Source organism: Chrysoperla carnea, chromosome 5 (genome assembly GCF_905475395.1).
Source record: "Chrysoperla carnea chromosome 5, inChrCarn1.1, whole genome shotgun sequence".
In the NCBI taxonomy this organism is placed as follows: Eukaryota; Metazoa; Arthropoda; class Insecta; order Neuroptera; family Chrysopidae; genus Chrysoperla; species Chrysoperla carnea.
In genome coordinates, this window is record NC_058341.1 from 74784708 (window position 1) to 74812623 (window position 27916).

General features: G+C 27.6%; 2 protein-coding genes across 2 annotated transcripts in view; one reads left to right on the plus strand and one right to left on the minus strand.

Annotated features, from left to right (window-relative positions):
- Positions 1 to 27916, plus strand: part of LOC123299607 (ice-structuring glycoprotein-like) — a 489510-nt gene that overhangs the window by 58439 nt on the left and 403155 nt on the right. The gene's annotated exons all lie outside the window — the stretch shown is intronic.
- On the minus strand, positions 19530 to 20507 carry LOC123301434 (GS homeobox 1-like). Its single transcript, XM_044884172.1, has one exon. It carries the CDS (start codon positions 20505 to 20507, stop codon positions 19530 to 19532), a length of 978 nt encoding a protein of 325 aa, XP_044740107.1.

Here is a 27916-nt window from a genome sequence, read left to right on the forward strand (position 1 = left end):
CGAGTTAAATTTATTGAAGTTTTGGATACAGCAATGCAACGGTTATTTTTATCTTTTTGCATGCAGAAAAAAAACGTGATTTCGGAAAAAGCAATGATTTTCGGTGCTTTTTTTAGTTTTCCTTCAAAACTGTGCATTTTAGGGAAAAAACAGTTTCAAAAAACTCGTTAAGCATAAAATTTCCAACCGATCTGTATAATTTAATTATTTCTAATAATTCGTACTTTCGGAAAAATTGATATTAAAATATAATCTCGCGTATTTTCCGCAATTTTTTTTTTTTTTTAAATTTATTCAAAAACCATGTATTTTAGAAGAAAAGTACTCCAGTAATGAAAGTGTAAAACTTTCAATCGATATGTAAATATAGGTTTTTCCGGCTTATAATTTATAACACCAGAGGGCAGAAATCAAACATAAGTATATATGCCTCGTGTACATTTATTTAAATAGCGATTTTTTCGAAAGATTAAGATGCATATCAAAATACGAAGATTGGAAATTTTATGCTTTACTTGAAATTTGAATCGCACTATTTTTACCCTCAAATGCACAGTTTCTAAGTAAAATTCAAATACCCATCAAAAAGTCAAAAAATTGTGCATTGAAATAGATTTTTAAGAAAATATGAAAGGTAAGAAAAAGTAAAATGAATATAAATCGATTGGAAACTACACCCGATAACTTTGGACTGATCTATTTTTTAAAATGTGGAAAAAAGTTGCCGAAAAAGGTCCCCTTTTTTGGAACTATGTTTCTTATCATTCGTTATAACTCTTTGCTGGTTGGGAGGTAAAACCAAAAAAGGTGTAACAATTTAAAACGACGCCAAAATCCGACGATGTGTTACCTAGGAAACTAAAACTTTTTTAATCGATTCAACTTGTTATTAATATTGAAAATGTTTTGAAAATAATTTACTTTCTGTCAATTTATATTTTTTGTCCAAAGCTTACGTTTTTCATTCAAATAAATTATTTGTGACTTATCAGAAGAAGTTAAACATATTAGACATAATTTAAACTGAGAAAAAGGAAATTTTGTGTTATGCCATAATAAATATCTTGATCAAGCCAAATGAACACACATATTGAGTTGTACGCACATATTGGGTTGACTACTAAATCAGAAGTACGTTTAACACAATTAATTCTTAAAGTATATTCTTTATACAATAAAACAAGTATTTGACTTCTTTAATCAATTCTTAAAAATTCTTAGAATTACCAATGCACAGAAATGCTAACTGCATCGTCGGAGAAAAAAAATTAAATCTAAAATTATCAATGGACAGAAATCCGAACAGTATCGTAAAAACCATTTACAAGAAACTAATTACACTAAACCTGCAAAGTAGCGAACCACAAAACTAGTATTTATAATTAATTGCTCATACAGTTATTTGTATTTTCAAATAATTTTTATCTAGTTGTGTGTTTTTCATTTTTTTGTAATTGTGATTTTTTATAGCAAATCGACTACAAATCGCACTGAATATTTAAAAAAATATAGACAGAAGAAAAAAGCACAAGATACAAAAAAATCAAAGCAAATCTGAGTAAAAAAGTAAGCGCTACATTCATAATATACGAAGATACGATAGGAACATAGTTCCACCCGGGTGTCTCACAGACTTGATGGGACTAAAAGTTATATTCCACAAACTTTCAAGTTTGAATATTAAATTAAAAAAATCAAATTTAACCGTTATTTTTATTTTTGTTACATTTTCCCTACACCCATCAGATTGTTAAAACCACGACCATTTTACATACAATTGTAATAAATAAAAATTTAAAATGTTATTATTCAAAAATTAATGGAAATAAATATGTTCTTAAATAGTTAAATCTCATTGGTTACGCAATAAGATACCTTTAATCACAACATAAAATCATATTTTAACAATTATTTTATATTACAAAAAAAGAGGCGTGTTCTATATTAAACATTATATTATAATTTTTATTAATAATTCAGAAGAACATATTCTAACACAAAATACTTATATTGTTTGTCAAATAATATAATCAGACTGTGATTGTATTACATCTGTTCGAAAATGTTTTTTTTTTATTTATTATTAAATTGATACACAAAAATTTGTAACTGAAATAATAAAAACATGTTTTTTTTTTATTTTGCAATGACCCTTGTAATTTTGTATGTAAGTGCATATACTAACCCTATTATGTAAGGTAGCTTCTCTTGTACAGAAAAAGGCTTTTATTTAATAAATAAATTTAAAAAGAAGCCTTTTTTTATTTGATCATGTATATATTATGAAGTAAGTAAAGTTTTCCCCTCAATGGTTTTTTGAAGTGTGTCAAATTTTGTTAGATACTCATAAATAAACCGTGGTGGATAGAGCCTTTGGGGACAAAATCAATAATTTTTTACACTTTATATAAATTATAAACAAATGTTCGTGAACTTTGATCATGTATACCTCGAAAAATTGACTTTTTACTCGTTTATCAAACAAAGTTATATTCATAAATATCGGCAGGTTAGCGCTTAACAGTTCGTCCAAGCTAATTCTGCTGAAAAATCATGAAATTTGAGAAAACAGATATTGGACCTTTTTATTTGGGAACCATAAGTATATTTTGTTTCGTGACATTTTTTCTTAAAACTTACCGTTTTTGAGTTACAAGTGATTGAAGAAAAGAAGCTTATATTGATGAAAAATTGCTCTTGTCAAAATTAACTTTTAAACCATTCAATTTCGATCAAAATATTTTATTTATTGTATCCCGTATTTTGGAACAAAAAATTTTTCACTCACCTCAACGTTTTTGATACATAGATAAGCTGAATTGATAAAATTATCGTGATCAAATATTTGATTTAAAAACAACTTGAAATTTATATTTTGATCTTTTATGTTTGCCATTTTTCGATTTACCTCAACATTTTCAATGTTTGAGCGCTTTTTTTGAAAGGACATAACTAACGAGTTTAAATGTTAGTTTAAGCAATGTAAAAATTCGTTAACTGATGATCGGGAAATGGGGAACTAATAGATAAAAGATGTTTGTTCATGGTTGCCATCGTCTGTCTCACAGACATGGCACTATTGATGCTGATACGCTACTAAACGCTTTCAAAATTGCTAGCTGACTTGTTTAAACATGTTTGTGTACACAAATGTATTTGATGCATTATATAATGATCAATCGTGGAAATCGTGGAAATCATTCAATTTATATTTTTTTATGTGCGTAGGATTTTTATGTGCGTAGAATAAATTGTGAAATAACATAGCACACCAAAATAAAATAAAAAGCAAGTGGTTCTCTCATTCACTCTAAGGGGGCAAAAAAGGCATTAACGATTTTTTTGATGGAAAAATTTTAACATAAAGATACAAATTTTTCTTAAACTCTGATATCTCAAAAATGATGAGGTGAGATAAAAAAGCCAAGAGACAAAAATTGTTTCAAATCGTCAAAAGCATAAGGTCCAATTTCAAAAGAAATATTTGATAGAAACTACACAATAGTTGATTTACGTAATTTTAAATTTTCATCAAAATTAAGTTTTTTTTTTACATCCTCTTGCATCCCAAAAATGAGCTATTGGAAACGAAATCCTGAGACAAAAAACTAGCCAAAATATCAGGTTCAACAGCTGTATTCTAAAATTTCATTATTTTTCAGCAGAAATAGCTTGTTCAAAATTCTAAGCACGGCCACGCGCTCACATGGTACAAGCACAGTTTCTAATCAATATGGCTTTGTTCTACACTCATTTTGAGTGTACTCATACTACAAACATTTTGAGCCTGTTCCCATAAAAAATCATATTGATCCATAGAATTGTAACATTGTGGCCTTTTCCCATATTAATTTCTTAGATTAAAAGTAAGATCATTTTTTCGGGAGTCATAAAGCGACTAGCGTAAATCACAGATTAGTTCATTTTTAGTTGTTTATTTTGTGATAGTTAATATCTCAAAATATAAAGGTATCGTATCTATAATTTTTTTCGGGGTGAAAATACTAACTTCTATCAGGAAGATATTATTTATTATCATTTATATCTAAGTACTTTATTTTATTAGTTTTTTTTTTTTTTTCAAATTTTTGTGAATAAAATCCATTCTAACAAATGTAATTTTTCATTGAATCAATGGACCTTTAAAATGGAGAGTTTTAACCACATATTTAACCGAAATTGTTACAATTGTGAGAAGTGTTTTATTTTTGTCAATTTTTAAGTGGGCTTTAATAATAAATTTTGTGACACTTTCGTTTTGACAAAGTATCAGTCTCGCTTTCTTTAATAAATCAGATGGGTCCTCGGTTTTATTATGTTTTCCCCTACTTAGTTAGATTTTTTATGACGCTCGGTGACATTAACGTCCTGCTTACGAATGAAATTTCATGGAATAGGAGATAAGTAACTTTTTTGCGAGTTCATAAACTACCTCTACTAAACATTTAATAGGGTACTTCTTATTTCCCCAGCTAAATTTTTCTTCAATAAAGCGCTTTTGGAAAAATTGAGCCGAATAAAATTTGTTCCACTTAGAAGGGGACTTCTACGAAAAAGAAGAATGTTATTCTTCATAAAATAACAATCAGCTTTTATTAAAAACTTTTTTCGAAAATCTAGTAGATTCTTGACAAAAAAATGTTACCAACAAAAGTTCTTTGTTAATTTAGGAAGAATTATTTGTAATTTTAACATTTTCTGTATCACGTAACATTTACGAACATAGTTTTAATTTTCAAGGATCCTGAAAATTAACATAAAGTTCGAGATCTTCATGAAATGCCCTCTTTATAGCAGAAAAACTTTTATACTGGACATATTTTCGAAAAGACTTTGTTGAAGAAACATATAGCTCAGTATCTTTAGTAATAATTATTCTTTTTACTCATGTAAAAAAATGGTTTTACAATTTAATTAGTAAATTTAAAGAATATTCTACAAATTTCATAAATCGAGACCAATATAAAAGAACTGCAGGTCGAAAATACGGTTTTCTGTATAGCATTCCTTATTGCCATGATTTTTAAATAATTTTATTGACTTTTTTGAGGTTAAAAACTATTTCAAATACTAGTTGTAGCTGAAGTAATTGTACACATTTTCAATTTTTAATCGATTTTCTAGCTTTAAAATAAATATGCTAGTTTTAAGATCGTGCATTTTTTTTTTGCTTATTCAGATACGCGTTAAGTCCTCTTACTTGAATTTATTGCAGTGTTGATAAATAAGTTAGTCCCAAGTTTGTAACGCTCAAAAATATCGATGCTAGGAACAAAATTTTGGTATAGGTGTTCATAAAATCATCAAATAAGTCCATTTCCGTCTGCCTGTGAACACGATAACTCCAAAACGAAAAGAGATATCAACCTGAAATTTTTATAGAGTGCTCAGGAAGTAAAAAACGATCGTAAATGAGAAGATCGGTCAATTGGGTCTTGGATCCGTTGGACCCATCTTGTTAACCCTTAGAGATAGAACAAAAGTTTGAATGTAAGAAATTTTCCTTATATAAAAGTAAACAACTTTTGTTTGAAATATCTTTTCGTACTATTTATCCGTGCAGGCGCAAATAGTACAAAACATAACTAGTGGTGTTGTAAAACACTCTTCAATAACGAAAACAAATTCTAAAAATAATTTTCAAAACTTTTCGAAAACCAAATAAATGGTTTCCGAAAAGTCACCATAATTGTGTTAGTTTTTTAAACTCAGAATTCTAATTTACAAAAAAATAATGTAAGCACTGATATTCAACACTTTCTATACAAATTTTCAGCAATTAACTCAATTGTCAATTGTTTGTTTTCGCTTATTTTAAATTTGTATTTGAATTTTTTCCTTTTTAAAAAAAATTTACAAAATATTACCATTTTTTAATAACATAAAAAAACATAATACTAAAATCACATAACAAACATAATAAAAAAGTGTGGCAAAAAGCACCTCACACTTTTTTACGATAAAATAATTTTTTTTTAATCTAAAGAAATTATTTTAGTGTAGTAGTTACAAAAGCTGGTGTTTCTGTTTTTTTAAACTACCATTTATTTTGAGTTTTTTGACTATTATTTATTTATCAAAAATTCAAGATAAATATGGTGGGAGCTCAAATAAATGTATATATTTTCCGATAAGGAAATCGTTAATCCTCAAAATTTTGACCAGGATAATCGAATAAAGGTATTAAATTATTTCATTGTCATCGGTCCTTGATAAGTATGCCGAATTTTGAGTTAATCCGACAAAGGGGATCAAAATAATGTTCAAAGTTTCCGTTACATACTAACATACAAACATACTAACAAATGTATGACTATGAAGCTAAGCGTGTTGAAAACAGTCAAATCGGCAAGAATATTAAATGCGTGCTTAAATGAGCAAAAAAAGCCCTTAAAAGTGGCATATCTGGGTCTGTTTACTTCATCTAAAACTTTTATTGCGAAAAAAAAGCGAATTTTTGTTTATACTTTTATAATTTATTACTCCACTTCCCGAAAGGAACCCCCTCCTCCGCCCGAGTACTCGATTTTTCGGTATGAAGTTATTTTTGCCTAATAAACAACTGTGGTACATTTCAAAGATGCAACAATTGTTTTTTTATAAATATTTAATTTTATTGTACTATAATAATATAGGAAAAGAAACCGAAAAATCAGTCTAACTCAGGAAAAAACTTCGCGCTAGTAGATTTTTATGGGGGCTGCTGAAAAATGTTTGTCCGGGTGTGCTTATCAAGTTCCCTACTTCGGGCATCACATTATCTTTATACACATTAGATATTTTGGACAATTTTAAGCATTTTTTAATCTTAGAAATTTTTACCTTACCTCACCGTTTTTTAAATAAGAATATTGGGAAAAAAAAATTCCAAAATTTCGCCGAAAACTCGTTGTTGGCGAAACTAAAAATTATTTTGTGGTTTTTGCAAAAACAAAATTTAAAACCCATTAGATTATAGAATTTTTTACTTTTGACATTTTTCAACAAACCTCACCACTTTCGATATATATGCGTTAAAACATAAAATGACGAGTTTTTGACTTTGACGAAAATAAAGATTATTTTGTGGTTTTGATCAACCAGCTCTGCTAAAAATTTACCAGCGCGAACTTATTTCCTTGGTAAAATGCTCCGTTTCCTAAACTGTAATATTACTTATGAAACATTTTTAGAGTAGGTACTAACTAAGATAGATAACGGTTTTAAGAATGACGTACATAGAATGACTACGCGGCTTTTGTGATGTAAGTGCACATTTAGACAAGAAACAGATGCATGTGCAACTTTAAAGACGTATAAACTAGATAATATTTTTTGATACGATTGTGGATCACTAACTAGGTGTCAAATTAATACCAGCAAATGTGCTGTTATTATTAGCAAAAACAAAATTTAGATTTGAACTTATAAATAGGATTTAATTTCTTTTAAAAATATACGCTATTTTTTAAATTTAATATACTTGTAAACATATTTGTAAATGCACACCTGCATTGTAAATTAAAAATTGTAGGTAATAAAAAAAAAAAAAAAAAATAGTATTAATTTTAAACAATAATTACAATTTTATTGATAGTTAATGCCACGCGTATCCTGTTTAAAAGTGTGAAATTAATTTATTTTTATGAAATTATTATTAAACCGTATTTTTATATTTTTTATTTTTATAATAAAATTGATCCTAATATTTAATAATTAGTTTATTTTTATTTATTAGGTGTATTCGTTTTAAAAATGAATTTCATACTTCTATTTGTTAGTTTTATGAGAAATTGTTATTTTTGTATTTAAAGGGTAACGAATGATTGTTGTTTGTAAACATGACGAGCTTAATTTAAATAAAAATTATTTATTTAAAAGAAGTAAAGTTATTTGTTATTTTTTAGTCGCATGCAGGTAAATTATATTGATTCTTGAAGATTCGATGGTTAAGGGGATACTAATTTTTAATTCAGCGAAAGGACAAGATTCTCCTCCATAGACACAGTATACCGATGTGGTGTCCGTAGCGGCGTACCGCGCGCACTGTTTTTCATCTTCAAAATTATGTTGAACTTTTTTATTCATATCTAAGAGGTCGCAAATGAATTTAGACTAAGGGTGCCCAAATCTACCATCCATTTTATTATCTTTCTCTAGGCCCAAAATTGAGTCCAGGGCAGCCCCAAACGCATTTTAATTAATATATCCTATTCTAGATAGATAAAAGTAATCGTTCGTTGTCGAAAGTTGGGCGGTGGTCTACAGTAAAGGCAGGTCCACATGCTACATTTTGCGCAATCTTTTGTCTACATGGCGCAAAGATATCTGTATATTTCGCTTAGTTTTGTGTGATATCGTCATGGAGGAGGTAATACTGTTGTCAATTTTGGCATGGTGTCTTGCTACAAAAAAAGGAAGTGTCTCAAATGTATCCAGCGTTCTGAGTGGCCGCGAAAGTGGCTTCTAAAAAGGCAGAATTATTCCCATTTCAGGTTACTGTGTGAATTACGCCATAAACCTAATGATTGGCCGAACTACTTGAGAATGGACCTGTGCACGTAGGTATAGTTATTTATTGGAATTAGTGACACCGCATAACATCAAAGAAAATACCAGTATGGAGACAGCAATATCACTACACGAAAGGTTAACAGTATCTTTAAGATTTTTGGCAACCAGAAGAAGTTACAAAGATCTAGAATTCACAACTGTTTCTCTGTTCGCAGTTGCATCAACTTATTCTAAACTAATTTTTCTACTAAACTCTCATAATCCTCCCCCTTTTTATCCATGTCACTATACTCCTTGAATTTGACAAGGTATTATTCTTTACACATAAGTCAAAACGAAATATGAATGTCACAAAGTTTTGAAAAAAGCATCGATTTTAACCGTTATTGTAAACTTTGTGACATTCATAGTTCGCTTTTGACTGGGGATGTGACTTGCGGGTTTTGATTTTTAACTACACAATTACTCGTATCTATTTTTTGTTTTATTCAGCACAAAAACTGATGATTTACAATGGAAACTTAAATTAATGCTTTTCAGTTTTCTTTATTTAGGTACTGACAACATGCTCAAAAACTTCTGGTTTACTTTCCGCTTTACAATATAAATTAAGCTCTTTTTTCGCACGATATTTTACTTTCGTAACTTTTTTTATTTTTCGAGTTATTGGACGATCAAGACTTTTTATTGAATTTTTTTTTGCATTTTAATTGCAATACAGCGTTTACTACAATGGGCATGATTCATGAACAGATACTACAGTATCTATGTTAGCATGAGTAATATTATAAGATTGAATAGGGCTCAGAGATATTGTGAGTATCGCCGACCAGTACTGAATTGACTCGACCGCCATAACTATTGTTAATGTTACTATTCCTTCAATGGTCAAATCATTATGGTGTTGGCACCGATACTGACATAGGGATATCCGAATGAATTGCTTACCGTACGGAAATGTTTTTTTTGTTAAAGTTGGGCGTTACATTATACAGAGTGACGTGATAATAAAAAATTTTCTTTAACGATTATTATTGGCGAAAATGAGCTAGTTTCCTGCATCATGTATATACCTAACAATCAGATAAAATTTCGCATTATGCATTAAGCATATTTTTTAATTAGTATTTACAAGGGCGGGCTGATTGCTGCCATTACAGTATTTTTGTTCAAATCATTCGGTATAATATGCTTACTGACAGAACTCAAGTTGATAAAATCATTTTTTTTATGACATAGCAAGTAGTTTATTATTTAATACCTATAAACGAAATGTAATCTTTTTTTTTCGATTAAATTACTACAACTTTATATTTTCGAATTTAATTCCGTGTCATTCATAACTTCTGTATCAAAAAAACAGCTCTTTCAAAAAAAAAAAATTGTTAAATTTACTATAAATCCGCATTATTCTTCATAAAAATTTTGCAAAGAAATATTGTATTTTTTTAACAAAAGACTCGTTTAAAATTATTTACACCATGTATTTAAGTGTAGAGGCATTTCTTTGTACCTTTTGGATACAAACACAAATGGTCCTATTGACAAAAGAAATTAAATGTAAGAAATTAAAATGATGTTTGTATGTCCATTTCAAATAAAGGACTACACATACATATAAAACATACATTTTGAATAAGTCCACCCAAAAGTTAAAAAGTCATTGAATAAATAGATAAATGTCATTTGTGTATTAAATATACCTAGCCTAGACATATATATACTTACCTATACTAGGACAGATTGTAAAAAGCACTCGAGCGATACTAATATGATTTTTTAATGATTATTATTATTATAAATAAAATACACAAACAGAGAGAATGTACCACTCTTATTTGTCAAATAAAACTGTCATAAATAACTAACTTTTTACAATTTATTAAAGAAAAAGTTTATAACAAAGGTTGTCGGCTTACCTATATTAGTAATTATGATTTTTTTTATTTACAAAGAAAGTTTAAAACTATTTTAAATATTCATTCATAAAAATTTCAATTTTTATGAATGTTTGATGATAGTTTCAAGTGTAATAAGGTATTTGGAGGGAAATTTATACATTCCCAAGTTTATATTAAGGGTTACTCTATTTTTAAGTTTATTAATATAAGAAGACTAATGTAAAGTGTATTACCAAAATTAACGCGAATTGCGTGGTAAAGTGTTGACAGTTAAAACGAAAAACTGTTTGGACAAACTGTTTTTAGCATTACATTAAATATTTATCAGCCACGTAACTGAACGTTGTAAAATTGTTGAAATTCTTTTAAACGAAATATCCATAGATGGGTAACAATTGTGTAATGTATTGCTAACGTGTTTCAGAAAAAAATACTCTCTGAGAAGCTGGAGTTAAAAATTTATAATATACATTTAAAAAAATTCGAAAAGCATTTTAACATTTAAAAAAAATAACATTTTAGAAATACCGACTCTATCGAAAAAGTTTTGGAACTATAGAAACAATTGAAATTAAATTTTAGAGGTAATTAAAGAGAATTCTTCATATCAGAAGTTTAAAGTTTTCGGAAACAAGTGCAAATAGTAACTAAAATAAAATGCGGTCTAGGTTGACCCGAAAGGTCCACACGACTAACTTCCCAGTGGAAAGGATTGTATATGCACACATATATTGTATGTGCACACACGGGAATCCTTTTAAAAAACCATACCATTCGACTCTAAAGGCCTTGAAAAGTGGAGATATGTCTAAATTTTCAATTTGCAAAATCGGACCCATTAGAATAACTATCCCACAGGGAAGTTAATAAGCACGATCTGTTCGTAACTTTTCAATTATTAGTAAATATCCATATATTATTGTTTACATTGGTTGTCATAAAATTATCATAAGTGAAATATTATAAAATTGATTAACAATTGATTATTAATAATATAATGCTAGGTTAAATTATAATACGATAGGCTATTATTATTCAATTTACTCCAGATCAAACAGCACATTAAAACTAGTTTTATTTTAAACCACCAGATGTCGTGACTAAAGTTATCACTACTAAAGTTATCAATACTTTACTTTTGATTGAGAGCATTTTAAATTTCTTAATCGCAAACTATTTTTATACCATGTATATATGAAATATACATAGTATATTAAGTTTAGTCCCAAGTTTGTAACGCTTAAAAATAATGATGCTAGGAAAAAAATTTTGTCATTGGTGTTCATAAAATCAACTAATTAGTCCATTTCCGGTTGTCCGTCCGTCTGTGGACACGATAACTCAAAAACGAAAAAAGATTTCGAGCTGAAATTTTTACAGCGTACTAAGGACGTAAAAAGTGAGGTCAAGTTCGTAAATGAGCATCATCGGTCAATTGGGTCTTGGGTCCGTAGGACCCATCTTGTAAACCGTTAGAGATAGAACAAAAGTTTAAATGTAAAAAATGTTCCTTATCAAAAATTAAACAACTTTTGTTTGAAACATTTTTTCGTAAACATCACTGTTTACCCGTGAGGGCGCCGATTAGGCGAAAATTTTATAATATGTACTATACTTGATTATCAGTTACGTATGTGTCACATGTTTGTATGTGTTAAGTGATAAAGAAATCAACACTGACTATGCATGGTATTTTAACAATTAACTCAGTCAATTGTTTGTTTTCACTTGTTTAAAATCGATTCTAAGCTAAATGATCTTTATGATAATTGAATTTCGAATTGTGCTGTAGCAACCATCCAATAACAAGGTATGTTAAAACTAATTTTTTATCTTGTAAGTAAAATAAAAAATGCACACCTGGATGACCTGAATCAATTAAAAATTGCAAATGTATTATTTTTCACACTATTTTAAAAAGTCTGTGTTTGATGATATTTAATATACATATGAAAATGAATTAGTATTGTATTGCTTGCTTGTATGCTATGAACAGAACAATTAAAAAAAGGCCTATATCTAAGATTTCAAATATAGATATTATTATAAAAATATTGAAGTTTTGACCGACTTTAATAGAATTTTGACACATTTTTTTTTTTCATACATTAAATTTTGTGATAAGATTTAAAAGGCATTAAAAGATTAGTATCAATAATCATTTTTAAAATTTACTTAAATTGGTTTAGTATTTAAACTATTTTAAATAAAAACCTTTCCGATGCTGTACAATGTACATACGTGAGATTACATTTTAACTTGTGTATGCAATAATTGAAACGTGATGATTTATAATTTCAATAAAACCTTGGGCTAGAAATATAAAATGTGATAGTGTGTCGCATTTAAGATAAAGACATCTTCATATTTTCGTTATTTATAGGAATTCAGATTTGAAATTTTGCACAAGCTGATGGTTAGTCACATTTTTTAACATACTTAACCGAAATCTGAACTTTAAACTCCCTATCACAAATGGACAAATAGGGCCGATCTTAATATTTTGCAGAGATGGCTAGAGATATCGAGTAAAAGTATTAGAAAAATTTGCTTAGAATATTTTTATTTCCATATACAGATTTTCATTCGCAAGTTTTAATTTTCTCATTATTTTGGTCCCCACTGATAATTAATACAAGTTTATTGAAATATTTGAATACATAACACTATTAAATTATCAATTTGTCCAGTTTTACATTCCACAGCACACTAGTTATAAAATTAAAAAATAAAGTTTTATAAATAGTGTGCTATGGAATGAAAAAACTGGACAAATTGATAATTTAATAGTGTTACGTATTCAAATGTTTCAATAAACTTGTAAAAATCTTGAGTAAAGACCAAAATAATGAAAAAGAAGACGAATTTTATCGTGAAAATCGTTATATAGGTAAAAAAAAAAATATTCTAAAAAAATTTTTGTAATAATTTTTTTTGCTATCTCTAACCATCTCTGACGCTAGGCAAAATTTTAAGGATTGGAACTGTTTGTCAATTTGTAGTAGGTTGAGTTTTTAGTTCTGATTTCGCTTAAGTATCTGTGTTAAAAAATGTGACCCATCACATTGAATGGCTGCAAAATTGAAGGTGATGAGAAAAAAAAAGGAGGGTGTCTGCATTTTAAATGCGACACACTGTATATTTATCAAATAAAATATGCGAGCGACAAGTAAAACTAGAATATTTTTAATAATTAAAAATATTTTCATTTAATTTTTATACCATGTATATATGAAATATACATAGTACATTAAGTTTAGTCCCAAGTTTGTAACGCTGAAAAATATTGATGTTCATAGAGTTTTCTAATTGGTCCATTTTTGGTTATCCGTTCGTCCGTCTGTCTGTAAAAAGTGAATTCGTAAATGAGCAACATAGGTCAATTGGGTCTTGCAAACCGTTAGAGATAGAACAAAAGTTTAAATGTCAAAAATGTTTCTTATAAAAAAATAAACAACTTTTGTTTGAAACATTTTTTCGTTAAAGTCACTGCTTACCCGAGAGGGCGCTAATTAACTGCAAATTGAATAGTATGTACTATATGAGAATATTAGTTAATTATGTGTGACATGTATTTATGTGTAATGTGACAGTGCACTCAACATAGTCTATATATGGCATTTCAACAATTTTCACTTGTTATTTTTATTTTTAATATTTATGGTAATTAAAACACTTTGCATTTTGAATATATATGTTAGGATTTCATGTAAGAATTCTTGATGTTATATAGCCACTGTAATGCGGCAGTAAATTATTTTCAAATCATATAACATTTCTTTATTATCTATTCTTGTCAACGTACTTTTCTGCTTTTATTTGAAGCTACCGATTTATATAGTAACAATAGCATGACTGAAAGGAAGAAACTTCGATCGGATAGAAAGCGGAATAGAAAATATATGAGATATTTGTTATAAAAATGCATCAGAAAGTAGACAGTTTATTTAATTGCGTTGAGTTTTTGTGGATATTTATTGCGTTGTTACAATTGCGTTGAGTTATTGAACAGTAAATTTATTGAATAATTAAAACTTTTAAAGTCATCTTATTGTATACGAATTTGTTCTTTTTACCCTGACGAGAGCGAGGGATTATGTGGTTGACCGGTATGTATGTATCTATGTTCATCTGTTTACTCATAACTTCTAAACTACTTACCATAATTTGAAAAAGAGGTATCGTTGAAAACGTCTTGATCGTCCGCTGGTTATAAGCTATGTAACATCACATTAAATTGAATATAACGCCCTTCAGAGGACATAAAGTCATGAACTAAACACAAATTTTAAGTTTATAATACCGTTTTAGGTATAAAATGAAAAGGCGTAATTAGTACTTTTCGAAAATATATATATTATTATACTTTATAATCTAAAAAGAGCTTAAATAAAATAAAGTTCAGAAAATAAAATCCCGACTACAAAATCACACTTTCAAAATATATGAAAACAATAGTTTCATCTGAAATTGTTTTAATAAGTCAAATGAACATTAAAGTCGGGGAATCTCTTTTTGGTCCTGTGGACAATTTTTTAATCTTAGAGAGCCCTCGACTGTAAAGACGGTTGGTTTTACTTATCATAACAATTTAAATGAATGATGAAACTATTTTCTTGTTTTGATACTTTTTAGAGTCTGATTTTGTAGTCGTTAAAGGTTTTAGTTTTTGTACATTATTTTATAATTTTACTTAATTTTATAGCCGGTATAAAACTCTTGAGGGAGTAAGTAGTAAAATCCATACTTCCATAACTTAAATAACAATCGTTGAAAAACAGGGCTTGTACATTAATTACCATATACAGATCTTATTTTTATATGAAAGTCGTGTGAAGATTCTAAATTTATTGTTTTTTTGTTAAATTCTATAGATTTGTAAATCAGATTGAAATTTTTTTCTTTATATGTCAATTATAAGGCGTCTTGTCAATTTTTTGACATATTTAGTTAATTGTGTTGTGCATTTAACAGACATTTTAATGTAAGCCGATCACATGCTATACAAAGATATTTGACAATTAACACGCTTGTTTGTAATTTAATCATTTTTTAAGAAAAGTTTAATAACGTAGACATATCAAAATAATTAAAATTTCAAAACTCCTAATTCTTAGATAGAAGATAATAAAATTATTAAATAAATCATAGTAATAAGGAAGAAAAGTTGCATCTCTGAAAGTTGGTACAGTTGCTTATTAGGTGGTAACAATTTCGTACCGAAAGCTCGACTATGTTACAACAAAAAAAGTAATTTTTAAATAATGTTTAAAAAAAGATATAAAAAGTAATTTCCTAGTGGGCTAAAATGATAAAGTAAATTAAAAGTATTGACTCTAAAAATTTTTAAAAATTGTCAAATCGCCAAGAATTTTATTTTCAAATAATTTTTTTCAGTATTTGTTATGACTTATAAATTTTAAAATAGCATCATTAAAAAGTTTAATCCCTCGCCGTTAAAAAAGTTTTTAATTTTTTTTTATCTTTTAAAAAATGACGAAGTTATACTATTTTTTTAAATAAAGAAATGCAGAAAATTTAAATAAGAAGATTGTGACTGAATGAGCTTAAAAAAATGCACGATCTATAAGTTGTTATATTTCGGTCGATTTTGCAACTACAAAGTCGAATAAAGAACGAAACGTGCACAGTTAATTTAGTTACAAATTTTTGAATTGTATAGTTTTTTTCTTTTTTTTTTTTTTTTTTTGTAATTTGTAAAAAACATTTTTTTTACAACCCTCCAAAAAAGAGATTTGAGAACGCAATGATATATAAATGAAAGAATAATTCATCTAAAGGATATTCAAATTTAAAAAAAAAAGAAGTAATAATTCCATTTTTTGATTAATTATTAATAAAAATTAGTTATATTTTTGAATAAAAAAACAGTAGTGCCATGTTCACACCCGTTGAGTTTTTCAGTTTGTTTCCGTGGAAAATTACGTTATAATATAGTGAAAGCAGCTGAGAGACAAACCATTTATCATTGTGCATGTTATTTTATCATTTCTTCATGCGGTATCGTTGCTAAAATTATGTGTTGACGTCACTGGCGTTTGAATTTATAGCTAAAAACCATTTTCAATTGCAAAATTAAATGAAAAATCAATTTAAGCCTTTTTTTAATTTTTCTCAGTAATTTTTAGTAAATTTTTGAAAAAAATAAAATAAAATTTAGCATCATTTAACTTCTCTAATGCTTTGAACTAATAAATTTTAGCATTAAAGAGCTTGAATCAGTAATTAAGAGAAATTCCTATCATTATTTTTTGTCTCCCATTTGGAGAAATCATAAAAATAAACTTGATGAATAAAAAACTAACCCATAAAGTTTTTATTATACTCCTATTCTTACCGTAAAGTTTCGCAAAATTCAAAATTATTATTAATAATTAAATTTGCTTAAGCGAATTTTTTTTTTACCGTCGGCATTTTTTTACGAGTCTGCCTACAAATTTTAAGGTCGATTGGATCGTGGGAAAAGGGTTAAAAATCGGTCCAAAGTTTTTTCTGTAGACACTGCCATTTAAAAGAAAGGTAGTAATAAAAAAACAAGCAGTGGATAGAGTCTAGTGTGACCCTTGAGGTCCACACGAATAACTTTCCAGTATAATAACAAGTTATAAAAAATTTAAAAAAATTAAAACTCGACCAACTCAAGACAACTCGATCGAATGTTACGAAATTATTTTCGGATCATATTACCGAAAATAATTTAATACGCTTCGATCGACATCTCAACGAAGTAGATATAATTTTTTGTTCGCGCGATATCGATCAGGATAAAATTTAAGAAAAAGCTCACCCGACTCGACCAATTGTTATGAAATTATTTTTGGATCATTTTGCCTTTAATAAGCATTGAGGAACATCCCAACGAAGTCGATGTTCGCCTGAAAAAAATGTCTATGTACGTAAGTACGTACACACACACACACACACACATAATTCTTCTCCAAATTAGTGTTACAACATCCTATAGTGGGAAGTCTATAACGTTTTAACTGTGATACGAGAGCCAACTTTATAAAAATCGGGAGATATGCTTTAAATGACTTCCTACTAGCATAAGTCAGATTTTGTTTGTTCTTCAGAAGAATACGCAATTATTTTTTTACTTTTTAATGCACATTAATTTGTATGACTACTCTTAACTTTAATTTTGTTTAGATTTCTTTTCAACTGAGGTCCAATTTAGATCTGATGATTGATTTGTTTAAAGAAAAGAACAGTTAATGATTTTAACTGCTATAATAGACCGAAAGCCCCGAAGGCAACATTTTATAATTATATTTGCCAGCCATTTACTGATTGTAGATTTTATAAAAATCGATTTTCACGATTTGTATGTTCTGGCTTTCGTATTTCAACGATTTTTTTTTACTACTAGCATAAGTCAGATGTAAAAAAAAATCGTTGAAATACGAAAGCCAGAACATACAAATCGTGAAAATCGATTTTTATAAATTCTACAATCAGTAAATGGCTGGCAAATATAATTATAAAATGTTGCCTTCGGGGCTTTCGGTCTATTATAGCAGTTAAAATCATTAACTGTTCTTTTCTTTAAACAAATCAATCATCAGATCTAAATTGGACCTCAGTTGAAAAGAAATCTAAACAAAATTAAAGTTAAGAGTAGTCATACAAATTAATGTGCATTAAAAAGTAAAAAAATAATTGCGTATTCTTCTGAAGAACAAACAAAACATTTTTAGAGTTCTCCTAAGTAAAATGAAATAAAAACATTAGACTACTTTAAAGTCAATCAAATTATTACGATAATATAATGTAGTTACAATTATTTTTATTTTTGGAGTCGGTTTCAGCCAAGTTAATGTAGCAAACTGTTCTGTTACTGCTGTTTCTTTTGCTAATTCAACCGACTCCAAAAATAAAAATAATTGTAACTTCATTATATTATCGTAATAATTTGATTGACTTTTAAGTAGTCTAATATTTTTTATTTCATTTTACTTAGGAGAACAGAAAAAATATTTGATTATTATTTGTTATTTAGAAGAATACGCAATTATTTAACGTTTTTTTTTCAGCGCCCAGCAACCTTAATCATTTTAATCATTTTATTATAATAATTGGGACTTGGGATTAATATATAAAGCTTTCATGAAAAAAAAATTCATGAAACAAATTTATTTTCTGTACTTATGACTTACGTATTTCTGAATAATATTTTTTAAACAGAGAATTAAACTTTTAAATTAGCAAACTAAAACTTTAAACAGCATCATTAGACAATACTTAAAGAGAAAAATATTAAGCTTATTTGAAAAAAAATCAGGATTATTTAAGTTTAAAATTAAATTATTAAAAACTTTTCCCTGAAAATTAATAAAAGAATAAATAATAATAAAAGAATTTTTAATTTTAATAATATATATTTAATTCATTTTTTTTATACAAAAAATATTTAAAATTACTTAAGTACTTTGGCATAAAATTATACAAAAATATTTAGTTTTTTCATATCAAAAATACATAAAATATTTTATTTACAATTAATTTAATATCAATATTTACAAAAATTAATTTTATTCCACAATATAAAATAAAATTAAGTACAAAAATATTTATTTATTTTAATATTTGGCAATAATTTAAAACTTTACAGCGGAATGTATCTATCTTATGAATTAAATCTGAATTATTTTGTTTACGTTTCCCTAAACATGTCGATTTGCGTACGTTAAATTATTATATCTTTATGATAAATATTATTTGATAAAAGTTAAAGATTGATTGCTTTTGATTTATAATTTAGTTGTTAAAATATTTAAATATTTAATTTTTGTGAATTCTTGTTTTATTGATAATAATTTAAAAACATTTTGTTTGCGTATAATTAATCATGAAATAGCATCAACTTCTCGTAAGGTACGCGATAAAAATGCCTCAATAAGTTGTTCAAAACTTAATATAAAAATTATACTAAAATTTCAGCATTTGTAATGTGTGTTGTTAAGTTTAAAACCAAATATTTATTTTATGTGAGTGTCTCAATTAAAGCTATTTTTCTTTCTATAATACAATGATTTTTGAACAACTGTGTAAAAGAGACAAACAGAAGAAGATCATCCGTCATTATATATTTTCTACGTTTTTTGGTACGTTTTACGTCTGATAGAATAAATGTTTATTTCCATGTGAAAAACGTTTTACATTCACATCTGCTTTGTCATCTTCATCTGTGTTTGTCACATCGATATGTTGATCACTTGAAAAATCTTCAACATCACTACAATTTCTAACCTGCATCATTGCATACTCATCCGATGTCGACGTGGTGTTATTATTATTGTTATATGCACTAGATATTAATGATGACGATGACGATATTGGTGATGACATTGAGTCTTTTGACCTAGAACGTGCGTTATTAGTGCGTAAGCAACAACACTTCGATAGTCCTGATTTGTTTTGACAACATCCTGACAAGTTACTGGATGATGAGGTTGTCGTTGGTATTGAAGAACATGATGTAATTGATGATTGTGGCAAATCTTCTTTCTTGTATTTAACGCGACGATTTTGAAACCAGATTTTCACTTGTTTTTCCGATAATTTCAAACATGATGCAATTTCAATACGACGTAATCGTGATAAGTACATATTCGCCGAGAACTCACGTTCGAGTTCAAGTAATTGTGTCGAGGTAAATGCAGTACGAATTCGTTTACTTGAGTTATCAATCTTCGAATCGGATGACTCAGATTTAATACTTGGCGATGGGGGAGTTGGAGTTGATTCTCGTGACGTAGATGCACCACTTTGATTGGATGGAGACATTTTTGGTGAGGAGATGATTGTTTGTTGTTCTGGTAATCGTTCGTATGGATGTGTTATGGGTAAGGAAATACGTTTTGATGGTAACATTACACGTGGTTCTGGTTTTATAATTGGACGAACTGGATTGATTTGATTAAATAAGTTCGCTTGGTGTTGTAGTGATAGCAAATAATTGCTTAAATATTCAGGTGGATATGGAAACATTGGTACAGCATTTGGATGAAAATGTTGTGTTAACTTTGGTTGATAATCCTTTGGTGATTGGGTGTTGATTAATGAATCCACTAAGAATGAACGAGACATTGTCACTCACAAATAAAAACAAACTTTCACTTTTCACAAATATTTTAACGATAACCTTTTGCTACAAATGTTTATGTAATACTAACAACCCTTAGCCAAAAAATTGTAATATTTATTTAAAGATCCCCACTTTTTTCTCATCGATAGGGTTTTATTCTTTGCGTATTTAACCGCCTTGTATTTACCCCCTCCATTTTTTTTGGATAACTAATATAGGTTTCAATTTACCCAAAATAAGTGAGTAATAAGGGTAAGTTTAGTGTGTAATATTACAAACAAACCCTTATTGAAAAGAGATAGCTATAAAGTGTATGTAACAAACATAGGTATAGATACATTATTATGTATTTGCTAAACAAGATTAATAATAGCCAATAAATTTAATGGTATTAAGAAAGGTCCTTAACATATGCTTGTATGTGCAACATGCTTTTAAAAACTACTACCCTATTTTATTAGAGGGGATGACGTTTTGTATTACTATGCATACTATCTTTTATTTACATTTTCTATGTAGTATCTAATTTATTTTATTTACAAAGTGGTTTGTTTACTATTTCTAAATTTTTTTTGTTCACGTTTAAGGATGTACAAAGTATCATGAAAATGTTATAAACTTTTTTAACTACCAAAATAGTTATCTGCATCCAATAAAAAAAAAAAAAAAAAAAAACGAGAGGTCTCGTAGCACACCCGGATGGAACTATGTTCATATCATACCCTCGTTTATATTAAATGTAGCGCTTACCTCTGATTTTTTTTCTTTTTTTTTTTTGCTGGTTTGAATGATTGATTATGCACACGTTGAATTTTCTAAAAAAAAAAAAAAAAACAAAAAAATCCAAAAAAATGAAAAATATTACACAAGATAAAAATTATTTGAATATTCAAATAACTGTATTAGTAATTAATTATAAATATTAAGGTTTAGTGTGATTAGTAAATGATTTTATTTTCTCTTACGTATTAAAGTATTTAAAAAGTCAAATACTTGTTTCATTGTTTAAGGAATTAAACAATAAAGCTACTCTAAATTTATACTTTATGAACTAATTGTAATATTAGTTTAAAAAAGACATACTTCTGGTTTAGTAGTCAACCCAATATGTGCGTACATAACCTTCATTTGGCTTAATCAAGATATTTAATATGACAACATAAGATTGCCTTGTTCTTACTTTAAATTACCTCTATTATGTTTAACTTGTATTATGATAGCTCACAACTAATTTTTTTGAATGAAAAACAACTTTGGACAAAAAATATAAATTGACAGATTGTAAATTATTTTCAAAATATTCTCAAATTTCATGGCAAGCTGAATCGATTAAAAAAGTTTTAGTTTCCTAAATAACACATCGTCGGATGTTAGGGTCGAATGTTAGGGTAGTTTTAAATTGTTTCACATTTTTTGGTTTTATCTCCCAAACAGTAAACTAATTATAACGTGCGATAAGGAACAAAGTTAAAAGAGTAATAATCCCGGCTGCGTTACATAAAATTTGAACAAAAAGGAAACAATTTTAGTAGTTTACATAGCGACTTTAACAAATTTTCTCAATAACGGGCCCCGATTGTTAAAGTCGGTATGTAAGCTACAGAAGTTGTTTCTTCTTTTTCAGATTTTATGTAACACAGACAAGTTTTTAATTTTTTAATTATTTATTTTATTTTAGACTTTTTAGTGCCGGGACACTAAAAAGTCGACTAAAACATAGGAGTAATAAATTGGTACAAAAGTTTTAATATAGTATAATGAGTGGGTTTTCGGCATCTTAGTGTTCCAGTATTAAAAACTCTTTAGTATCGCAGCACTAATTTTTTTAATTAACGTTTTACTAATTCATTCCAAAAATCCGCCATTTTGTTTTGTTTTTTCAAAAACCTATCTAAGAATACTTGGGACAAATATAATGATACCTTAAATGTTGAAATCCATTTAGACGTTTGGATGATACGATATAATAAAGAAATTTACAAATATACATGCATGCATATAAAATACGAACGAAAAACATAATCACTCCTTGACAGTCGGGTAACAACACAGAGAAAACTTGGTAACATTATACTGTATTATTGTACAGTGTTGTTGAATTCGATCTAAATATTTGTATTGTTTTATAAGAACACAACCGATCAAACAGGTAGACATTTTTGGATTAAATTCAACTTATACAAGATACGGATAGCGAAATATCATTGATTCGTCACAATATCTCTAAAACTATTCACCTGATTGACTTGAAAATATGCATTATTACTCCCTTAGCGACGTAGACGTAAATTGTTAATAACTTTTGTTTCCTAGACTAAAATTGACGCATATATTCGTAATCTGTAACCTAAAACCTTAAGAAAAAACTGCGTCTGATCATTCTGGGTTTACTTATTACGAAACCTCCTATCCTGCGTATGGACTAAATGTTTTTATAATCAGCTTCTTCCGATACTCTTAGCTGATTCAATTGAAAGAATACAAAATATAAAAAATCAATTTATACGTTACTATGTTTGTTCCTAATTCGCCTCTGATAATTTATCACATGTAAATTTTGTATTTTAACAAAAAAAATTAATTGATATTTGTGTAATTGACTTGAACTTTGTTCATCCCTGTTTCATTTAAAAATTATTTGGTTTCCAAATTATTTAAAGTAAAGAATTTATACCCTAATATTTATCTGTATTTGCTCCGCCTTTAAAGAAAGAAGACAAAATTGGCACCAAACAGTCTGGTATTACACAATTCATCTATGTATTCGTATTTATAAGACCAACCCTCCTAAATATAAAACTACCCTTATTAAAAAATAGTAGTCTCAAACACTCATACAAATACAATATCACTCACTTACTTACTGAATATAAATAAATAAAAATATGCTTAATGATTCGTTTATTATTTATATAAAATTAATATAAATATATTTAATTTATTTATTTTTATATGTTTGTGTCTAATTAAATTTATATGCATCGATAATCAATCTATCTACTATCATATGTTTGTTTGTTTGTATCATGTTAATTTAAACATTAAGAAGCCACAAATTAATATACATATATTTGTTAATCACAGTAACAAAGGTCGTTTTAAACTTAAATTTAACAATTTGTGGATGAAATATTACATGTTTGATTCCTTAAAAAAAGTGTTTTAATTTCTGTGATATCATTATCATCTATATGTTACGTCCTGAAAAGCAGGGCGCGTTACCTGTATGCAAATAATACAATTTTCTATGATTTCATTTAGTGTGCAAAATTCAGGACCGTATTTTTTCAACTGTTTTTTGTTCAGAAAAGCCTACAGATTAATATTCCAGATGTTGCCAGAAACCCTATTGGTCCAATTTATGTATATCCCTCCCTCACCACTAAGAAAGTTAAATTTCCAGTTTTTTTACCAAATAAAACCAAGATTTTTTGGGTAATTTTACGTCAAAAAAGCTCCTTGTGATATTTTCCTAAAGTTCACCGTTTTTGAGTTATTAACAGTTTAATGTTTTTTGATGGTAGGATTTGCTAATTTTAACTTTTTTTTATGAAAATTTATTCAAATGTGTTGTTTATAGTCCACAAGAATAGATAGATTTATATTATGAACACCTTTTGAAATTTTGTTTGTGATTTTATAAAGCTATCCTACGATATTTTATATTTGTAAAATTTCTCGAAAATGCTGCATTTTTAAAAATTACATTCAGAAATTTTTTAATTGAGTTTTAAATACAATAGCAATATTTCAGATACAATTTTTGAGCTATTTGAATTCAAAATCTATTACATTTTCTGAATAAACATCCTTTTTTTTTTTTTTTTTAAAACCTGCTACGAAGCCAAAATTTTTCGAGTAAAGTAAAAGTTATGCCATCGTTTTTTGCGAATTTTGTCATCCAAAAAAGTTTTTGATCAGTTAAAGTAAATCTCCAATTAAGTTTCAAACGTTTGTGGTAGTCAATGAAAGAGAACACCTTTATACCACCTATGAACTTCAGTAGTCACCTCAAAGCTATTTATCAGAAACATCTCAACATGAATCCTTTTCATCAGAAGTATCTTTTGGAGGTTTTTAGTCTATTTCACAAGTATGTATATGTATGATACGATAATTTTTGATTTTTAAAAATAATTTTCATTACAAAATCTGAATAATAATAAATATTAAATGAGGATTTACGGTAGATTGTAGTACTGCGGATGAGATATTATTGAGAAAAAAAATTGAAGCTTTGCTACAAACAAAATTTTTTAATAAAAAGCAAAAACTATAAATGTTCCAAAAAAAAAAAACTTATAGTAATGTTTTGGAAAAGGATAGAATTTCATAATCATGTAGTTTACATTAGATTTTAATAATTTTTATGTTAAGGTGCTTCGATACCAAAACGAAAGTGTGACCAAAAAACTAAAATTTTGTGTGTCGATTAATGATTATTTTAATTCGCCTTCTGTATAAATTTCAAATAGATTCTCTTTACTGTTTACGATAAATTAATTATTAAAAACCGCCCTTTTTACCTGGTGGTATATGAAGAAGTCGGAATAAATGTTGGTTTTTTAGTCAATAAGTGCTTTTAAAAATGTTTTGCCATTTACATAAAAACTTTTATCAATATTCCTAAAGCAATAAGCTTTAAAATCATATCAAAATTAAGAACAGAACATAAAAATTATATATATATATATTTTTTTTGTTGGTAAAAACGCTGACTTTGACAGTTAATTTCTCATAAACGGTACAGAGAATCGATATGCATTTTTCACATAATACGTATAAAATGATGATTAATTGAGAAATATAACCATTTTTTTTGTATATTTGCTTAGTTTAAGCAATTTGAGTAACAAAAACTATTAAATTAAAGACAAAGTTGATACTCATTTGTATGGTGCCTGCTTAATTTATAAGAATTACATTTATTTTCCTTTCAATCATGGACATGGATAAGTACAATGTCCGTTTGGAAGTGAACATTCATTACAAATATTGGCAAGAGTGTGTTATATAAACCAAATTTATTTATTTTTTGCATCAAAATAGACTCTCAGTATAATTTTTGTTTGACTCTCAGTATAGTTTTTATAATGCATAAAACCTAAATATGTGATTTTGTAAAATAATTCAGCTAGTTTTTCTAAAAATTATGATAATTTTTGTTAGATTATATTATTTAATTAGTCTTGGGTCAGGCATCCAATTTGGCTTTTTGAAGACAGTCAATTATCGATTGTAAGTTCTAAATATTTAACTATACGATAATAATAATTTTAAAATTTGTTTTTAGAAAGAAAGTAATTATTTAAGTCATTGTATAATAATTAATTAACAAAAAGCAATTACACAAGTGAAGAACCTTAAATATTTCATTTTAGCGAGTTAACCGAAACGAACTAGAAAATATTGTAGACATTGTATTAAACATCTTCGCTTCCCTTACCTTCCCGTTTTCACGATTTCACCATGCATGTAAGTGATTGATTAATTGTGAAGAGATTTACAGAAGAAAATTCTCTTTTTGTCATTGACGTGCTGTTATTTCGTGCGTTTTCGCGCGCTGCTCTAAGAAGCACCGATTTTTGCATTTTCGCAAATTGTTTGGAAACATTACATTATTGGGCGACAAAAAAAAAAAAAAAACAAAAAACAAAAAACAAAAAGATACTATTAATAGCTAATACAGTTTCAGCCAAGAAATGATTTCCTACGAGTCATAAAAACCGAGAAAATAAATTGTGAAAACGGGATAAAACCGAGTTTTCTCGTAAAGTTTCCATCGGATTTGACTTTAGCTATTCTAATTTTTTTCGTTTTCTGGCGTAACATCCCTCTATTTTTTTATTAAAATGCTTTATCTTTCACGTACCTTTTCGATTTTTTTCAAGATTTTTTTTTTAAACTTAAAAATTTCTGTCTTTGTGTTCGCCTTGAAAAATCGAACGTGTTATTTTTTTTTAATACTGAAGTATTTTGAATGATGTAATTTTATTTTATGTACCTACTGTTTGTGTTTTGTGGTCGCTGAGAATAGTTCACAGTACCTAGTCGAATTTCTGAATGTGGTAAAAATATATCTATTTTTTAATCTGTTAAAACACTTCCTTGAAATATAACAAAATACAATAAATAGGAAATTCTTAAACAATACCAATAGTAAATAAATTGTCAGAAAGGATTTATTTATTTGTTGATTTAAACTGTATCAAAGGAATAAGTATACCCTTAGGGTATCGATTAGATTCTTTTAATTTGAAATTTGTTTAAAAGATTTATAAATATGAGATCGTGTAATAAATATGTGGCTAGAATAAACTTTATATAATATAAACTAAATATACATACAGTGAGTAAAAGTTATTCACTTCAAACCTATGTTCTGAGCGCTCTAACAATAACGACCTAAAACCTTTTATAAGATTTTATACCCTGTATATATGAAATATATAACAAGATGTATAAATTTTAGTCCCAAGTTTGTAGCGCTTAGAAATATTGACGATACTATATACGTTATTGAATAAATCCATTTCCGTTTTTCCGGAGTGTTTATACCAAATTTTCGGACAAAATATAATGACGAGTTTTATGCTCAAACTTGATTCACAAGACTATTTAGATGCAAAAGTACTTTTTAGTTGGCAAAAAAAAATTCGTTTATATATACATATTCGTTTTTACCATATTTGTCTTAAGACCCAATTATTTCATTTCGAATTTTTTAATTTTTTTTTGCTTCTGGTTCACTTTTTTTTCTTATATATGCTTGCTTTTGTTTCCACGTAAGGTGAATTTGGAATTATAAGTTACAAATTGTCACTGGAAAATTGCTTGCTCCCTTTTCTGACTTTTGACTTAAGCTATCTTTATCTCTATCCTTAAGATTTTTTTTCATAAATATATTAAAAAATACTTAAACTTTGCCTGTTACAAATATTTTACCAGGCCAAAAGTGGCACAAAAACCAAAAAAGGAAATATGAATCACAAATTTTTATTTAGATTAATAGAAACATTAACATTAAATACAAATAAATAAAGAACAATCTTAGTCTTCAACATAAAAAAAAAATCCTTACTTAATTGCACTAACAAACACAGTAAACGTAAATTGAATGACACGGTATATCAAGAGCAATAACAATAATAACATGTACCCGTAGGAACAGGTAGATTGCGGATTACAAAACAGGCAGGGAGCGAGGTTAAGGTAACTCAAATGACCTGTTTGTGATGGAGTGGTTATCTTACTATACCAAAGAACAACTTTCAATGCAAAAGAAAAGAGTTGAGTTTTCTGCAAATGTCCGGAAATTTGGTATAAACACTTCACTGTGCTACGGTTTTAAAAAATAAAAATTTGGTCAAAGTGAGTTTAGGCACTTTTCTAAAAAATTGTCCTAGAACGT

Bases quoted from the DNA above. Each gene is read 5' to 3' on its own strand.
- LOC123301434 (XM_044884172.1), bottom strand. From the start codon at position 20,507: ATGTCTCGTTCATTCTTAGTGGATTCATTAATCAACACCCAATCACCA.